At 32.9% G+C, this 6,396-nt stretch overlaps 1 protein-coding gene across 1 annotated transcript; it reads right to left on the minus strand.

Annotated features, from left to right (window-relative positions):
- Positions 1-4,184: 4,184 nt before the first annotated feature.
- On the minus strand, positions 4,185-4,980 carry LOC137834413 (uncharacterized). Its single transcript, XM_068642469.1, has 2 exons — positions 4,746-4,980; positions 4,185-4,702 (listed from the first exon to the last, which is right to left on the minus strand). Exons 1-2 carry the CDS (start codon positions 4,978-4,980, stop codon positions 4,185-4,187), a joined length of 753 nt encoding a protein of 250 aa, XP_068498570.1.
- Positions 4,981-6,396: the final 1,416 nt, after the last annotated feature.

The following is a 6,396-nucleotide window of genomic DNA, read 5'->3' on the forward strand; positions in this document are numbered from 1 at the left end:
AATACAACAATATGGACCAATGAAAATATTCAAGTCCAAATGAAAGTCCAACATTTTTCATGATCCACTACGAAGCCCAACATGAATATGTATAAATAGATGTCTAAGGGATAAGTAAAATGTATGTGAAATAATATTAGTGACTAACTTGAATATATAAAACTTACTTTAACGTTAAAATATTTTTATAGGTACACTCCTCCATTGACAAATACGCATTGATCGAAAGATCGATAACACTCTGAGTCGAATATAATATGTAGAATTGAAATTAGAATAAAAAAACGATTACAACAATAAAAAGTGTGAAGTAAAATATATATTGATTAGTTATTTAACTTCTCTAATCTTATAACTCATCCTATTTTTAGATAATCAATATTGTTAGGCATGTAGTTTTACATATATACATATATGTATATATGAAAAAAAATATATTTATATATCATAGTACATAGCAAGCAACATAAAACAATAACTATTAAATATTAAAATTTATTAGATTTGCAGTATCATAGTATAAATGTTGTATTTAAATTTCAAGTTATAATACACCAATTCAATTTATTTTTCTAACACAATGGTTTGAACTACAACACTGCACCTAAAAATATATTTAAATTTATGATTATAGAGATCTTTACATTATTATATGCTGAAATTAAAATAAAAAATTGAAATTTAAAATATATAATATTATATGAAGTGATCCTGACATTAATTATTATATTTAACTTGAATGTAAATTTGCTATTTATATACCATACACTACAAAAGAAATTTGCCATTTATATACGAATGTAATAGAAAAGCTGAAATTTCTCTATTTAAATATTAGAATTTGCTTAGTAATAGTCATAATTAGTAGGAAAGTTACAAAAGTTATCTTCGTCATCATATTTCTTATTTTCAATATAAGTGACTAAGAAATATAGTTTTATACAGGTGATTGGTTTATTATTTTTAAACGATAATGTTTGATTAATTAACTGAGATAATTTATTAAAGCTAGGAAGCTATGTATTTATACACAGAATGAACAAAGATTGTTCTAAAAAATAGGAAAGAAATTTGGTAACAAACCAGTAGTTAAAACAGAACTAATTAATTTCCTAATAATATGGAGACTTATTCAATAACAGAAAAAGCTAACTTGCAGGATTAAACACATGATTCTAACACCCCTCTTTGTTTAAATGTTGCAAACTTCCAGTTTAGTTGTGAAATCTTCGAACTTGCTGACTGGCAGAGGCTTGGTAAAGACATCTGCAATTTGATTCTCAGATTTGCAATAACAAAGAATTATGTCACCATTTTCTGGACTTCTCGAACAAAGAAAAGCTTGATGTGGAAATGCTTTGTCTTTCCATGAAAGACTAGATTATTTGAGATTGAGATTGCAGCTGTTGCAACAATAAATTATGCTTCAGCAGTGGATTGAGCAACAATTTCTTGCTTCTTTGAGCTCCAAGAGAACATGCCCGATCCAAGGGAGAAACAGTAACCATATGTGCTCTTCTGTCATCAATTGATCCACCCCAGTCACTGTCAAAGAAACCAATTAGCTTCATTTCTTTTTGCTTCAGAAACTTCACACCAAAATTCCAAGTTCCTTTAATGTATCTGATAATTATTTTTACAGCTTTCATATGTGTTTCGTTTGGACAATGCATGAACCTTGAAAGAATACTCACAACATTTAGGATGTCAGGTCTGGTTGCTGTTAAGTACATCAGACAACCTATCAAACTTCTAAACTCAGATTCATTAACCTTGTCAGAACCATCATCTTTGATTAGCTTCTCCTTTTGATTAATGGAAGTGTTCACAGCTTTGCAATTTTCCATCAGAATTTTCTTGAGTATCTCCTTTGCATATTTTCTTTGACTTAAGAAAACTTCATCTTGATTCTGTTTGATCTCAATGCCAAGAAAATATGACATCAGACCAAGATCTGTCATTTCGAATACCTTTTTCATTTCCAGTTTGAACCAGTTGATTTCTGTAACTAACATGTCATCCTCATAAAGAGAAATGACCAAAATATTTGTACCTTGATGTTTGACATATAATGTGAGTTCAGATTGGCTTTTTTGAAAGCCAAGGTGTACCAAATGTTCATCAACCTTGTTGTACCAGGCTCGTGGAGCCTGCTTTAATCCATATAAAGCCTTTTTCAGAAAGTAGACTTTATTTTCATTGCCCTCATTCACAAAGCCTTCAGGTTGTTCAACAAAAATTTCTACTTGCAAATCTCCATTTAAGAATGCAGATTTAACATCCAAATGGTATACTTTTCAGCTCCTTTGCGCAACAAGAGCAAGCAACAATCTTACAGTGTCAAGCCTGGCAACAGGTGCAAATATCTCTGAATAATCAACACCAAAAACTTGTGCATATCCTTTCACAACAAGTCTTGCTTTGAATTTGTTGATAGAACCATCAGGACTTAGCTTGGTTCTGAAAACCCATCTTACTCCAATTATTTTTCTGTTTGGAGGTCAATCAACCAATTCTCAAGTTTTATTTTTCTCAATCATAAAAAGCTCCTCCTGCATTGCAGCCATCCAGTGTTGACTATTTTTTGCATCGTGAAATCCTGCAGGCTCACAAACAACTACATTGCACCTTTGATAGATGTCAGACAACAGTTTTGTTCCTCTGATAGGTGCATCATCAACTGCAGCATCTTGTCCATCATCTTCAGATTCTTCTGTCATGCTCCCAAGGGTTGAACTGTTTGTAGCATTTGGACTTTGATTCACCTTAGTTGAACTTTCCCAATCTCATTGCTCATTTTCAACAAAATGAACATCTCTGCTTACAATCACACGACTAGTTTGTGGCTGGAAAATTTTGTAAGCTTTGGATACAGTGCTATATCCAACAAAGATGCCTGCTTCTGCCTTTTTTATCAAGCTTATCACGCTTGACTTGTGGAATATAAGTGAAGCAAAGACAGCCAAATATTCTGAGAAATTTTAAAAAAGGTTTGTAGCCATACCAAGCTTCATATGGTGTCAGATCTTTCAAGACTTTTGTAGAAATTCGATTTTGTAGGAATACAACAGTGTTTGTTGCCTCCCCCCAAAACCTTTTTAGAAGATTATTTTCATGGAGCATACACCTTGTCATCTCCATAATGAATTTGCTCTTCCTTTCACTGACACCATTTTGTTGAGGAGTATATGGTGTTGTTAATTGATGTTGAATTCCAGCTTCTTCACAAAATTTGTTGAAATCATCAGAGGTGTATTCCTTGCCATTGTCAGACCTTATAATCTGAATTGAGCATCCACTTTCATTTTCAACTCTGGTTTTGAATTTCCAGAATATACTGGGAACCTCTGACTTTTGTTTCAACATGAAAATCCAGCACATTCTTGTTAGATCATCAATAAAAATAATGTAGTATAGGTTACCATTTAATGAAGGTGTTCTCTGAGGACCACACAGATTAGTGTGCACCAGCTGTAGCTTTTTCGAGGCTCTCCAAGCTTGTTTAGGGAAAGGTTGCCTGTGTTGCTTCCCAAAATTGCAGGCATGACAAGGAGGAATATTATCATCAATGTTTGCGAGTCCTTCAACCAACTTCTTTGATTGCATCTGAAACAATCCTTAATGATGAAAGTGCCCAAGTCTTTTGTGCCTATTTCAGTGGCACTAGCTTTGGACTTTAAAGCCATTTGTTCTTTCTCCATTGGATTTAAAGTAAAGCTTTTTCCTTTCATTTTGACATTGAACAAGTCTTTGCCACTAGCATCTCTAATCAAGCACTGTTTATTCTCAAACAACACTTTATAGCCTTTATCGAGTAGCTGACCAACACTTAAGAGATTTTGATCAATTTTAGGTACAAATAAAACATCTGAAATAAATTTTGTACATTTATAGCTTGCTATAGCTACTGCGTCTTTTCCCTTGACTTCCAAGAGTTCACCATTTCCAATTCTCACTCTCTTAACTTCAGTGTTTTTTAATTCTTCGAAAAGCTCCTTGTCATATGTCATATGATTTGTACACCCACTGTCAATCAACTAGCTCTCACTTGATTCTCTACTTGAGAAACAAGTGACCACGAACAATTGATCTTCTTCTTGACCAACAACCTGTGCATCTACTTCTTGCACCTGACCTTTGACTTTGCAGATCACAACTTCATGTTCAAGTTGATTGCATTTGGATCATTTGGCATCGGGTCTTCTCCAACACTTGTATGGTGGATGACCTTTCTTCTCACAATGGCAGCAAGGTGGGTAGGATTTTTTGGAACCTCCTTCCTTTTTGAAGTTTTTCTTCTTTTTGTACCTGTTGTTGTCTTGATGCTTGACAGGTAAAGCTCCTTCAATCACCCCTTCCTGCCTCATAAACCTTCTTTGCTCTTGTGCTTGTAAAGCATTCAAGAGTTTTGTAAGATAAATTTTTGACTGGTCTTTGGTGTTCTTCAGAGTAGTAATGGTGGCTTCAAACTTCTCGGGAACAGTGACCAGCAACTTTTCAACAATCCTAGAGTCATTAAACACAAAACCAAGTAATCTCACCTTATTAGCAATGTTGAGAAGTCTGTCAGAGTACTCCTTCACTGACTCAGACTCCTTCATCTTCTGCAACTCGAAATCCCGAATCAAATTCAAGACTTTTATTCCACGAATCCTCTCATCTTCTACAAATTCACCCTTGAGGTAATCCCAAATTTCCTTTGCTGTTCTGAGGGACATTATTCGTGTGAAGATCATTTGAGATACAACTGCAAATAGGCAAGCTTTTGCCTTTGATTTTCTGTTTTTTTTTCTCCTTCTGTGCTTTGATTTGTGCAACAGTAGGATTTGCTGGAAGTGGAGGGACTTCGTAATCCTCTTCTACTGCTTCCCAAAGATCCAAAGCCTCCAGATAAGTCTCCATACGAACTGCCCACATTTGATAATTGTCTCCATCGAAGACTGGTGGTGCAACAACTGAAAAACTTGATTCTCCTTCCATTTTGACCTCACAGATCACTTAAGAAGAGAGTTCTGATACCAATTTGTTAGTTTCATAAAAAATAATGTTTGATTGATCAACTGAGATAATTTATTAAAGCTGGAAAGCTATGTATTTATACACAGAATAAACAAAGATTGTTCTAAAAAACAGGAAAGAAATCTGGTAACAAACCAGTAGTTAAAATAGAACTAATTAATTTCCTAATAATCTGGAGACTTATTCAATAACAAAAAGCTAACATGCAGGATGTTAAACACATGATCCTAACAATGTTCCATTTATAAAGAACCATCATTTCTCTATAAAAAAAATGCCTTCCTCTGCCTTCTGTCTAACTTTTTGAACATCTTTGTCATCATAATGACGATCGGAGTCCGTCATTGGATTCCTAGCAGCAAATACTACAAGACTATCCAATCAGAATTTTAGACAGAGTAAATTCATTTTTGTTCCTTTTTTCTTTGAGTTAGATTTATAATTGTTAAGTTTATCTTGGTAAATGTTGTTGCATGTGAGCTTTCTAGCTTCAACATGGATTAGTTCCTGTTAGCTCAGGGTTCTAGTGATGTAGTTAGATTTTTTATTAGAACTCTATGATGCAGGTTAAGCTACCCTAGAGTAAAGTAGTGTATTGAGTGAAATCAAATGTGAAATGATTGATTTTGATAGTTTTGTATAGTATATGTTGAATTTGATTAGCATAAGTTATTGAATATGTTTTTTTTTAGATTGGAAGTGTTTGAATGAGTTGAATTGTATTATGATATAATTTAAATTTAAGAATTTGTAAGTATTGGTTGTTTGATTCTGAATGACTTTTTAGAGGTGTTGAATATATATATATATATATGTATATATGGTATTACAAATTGACATATTAACTTTATTACAATTACTATCTAACTGTGAGCAGACAATTTTCATTGTTTTTTGTTTAATATGTTTGAGTATGAAAATAATTTGTTGAAAAACTTAAATTTTAATAGTTTTATGCAGTTTTAATGTGGGTGAAATATTCTTGCTAAAGCTAGCCTAAGACAGTGAGTTTCAAACCTATTTTCGCTCAAGTGAGAGCGAATCTCGCTCAAGCAAAAATGGGATGAATTTTGGGGTATTCTAGGGTTGATATTCGCTCAAGCAAGGAGATTTTCGCTCAAGCGGAACCATTTTTTCTTAAGCTAGATGCTTAAGCGGACCCATATATATAAACTTATTAAAAAAAAATTATGAACTAAATATTTCAACTTTTAAATACAAACTCAATTAATACTTAGCATAATAAATATAATAAATATAATTCATATTAATCATTATGGTAAGCATAAAGTACCAAGGCACTGGATAATTATTAAGAAACCTCTAATTATTCATAAAGAAACACAAGGAAAGTAATTGTGTTTTCAAATTTAATTG

Source organism: Phaseolus vulgaris, chromosome 5 (genome assembly GCF_051622355.1).
Source record: "Phaseolus vulgaris cultivar YP4 chromosome 5, ASM5162235v1, whole genome shotgun sequence".
In the NCBI taxonomy this organism is placed as follows: Eukaryota; Viridiplantae; Streptophyta; class Magnoliopsida; order Fabales; family Fabaceae; genus Phaseolus; species Phaseolus vulgaris.

What these genes read in the sequence shown, in the direction of transcription:
- LOC137834413 (XM_068642469.1), bottom strand. Translation starts at nt 4,980, where the DNA reads ATGGAAGGAGAATCAAGTTTTTCAGTTGTTGCACCACCAGTCTTCGAT. An exon ending in AAGCTTGCCTATTTGCAGTT is followed by an intron (nt 4,703 to 4,745) that starts GTATCTCAAATG and finishes CCCTCAGAACAG; the next exon opens with CAAAGGAAATTTGGGATTAC.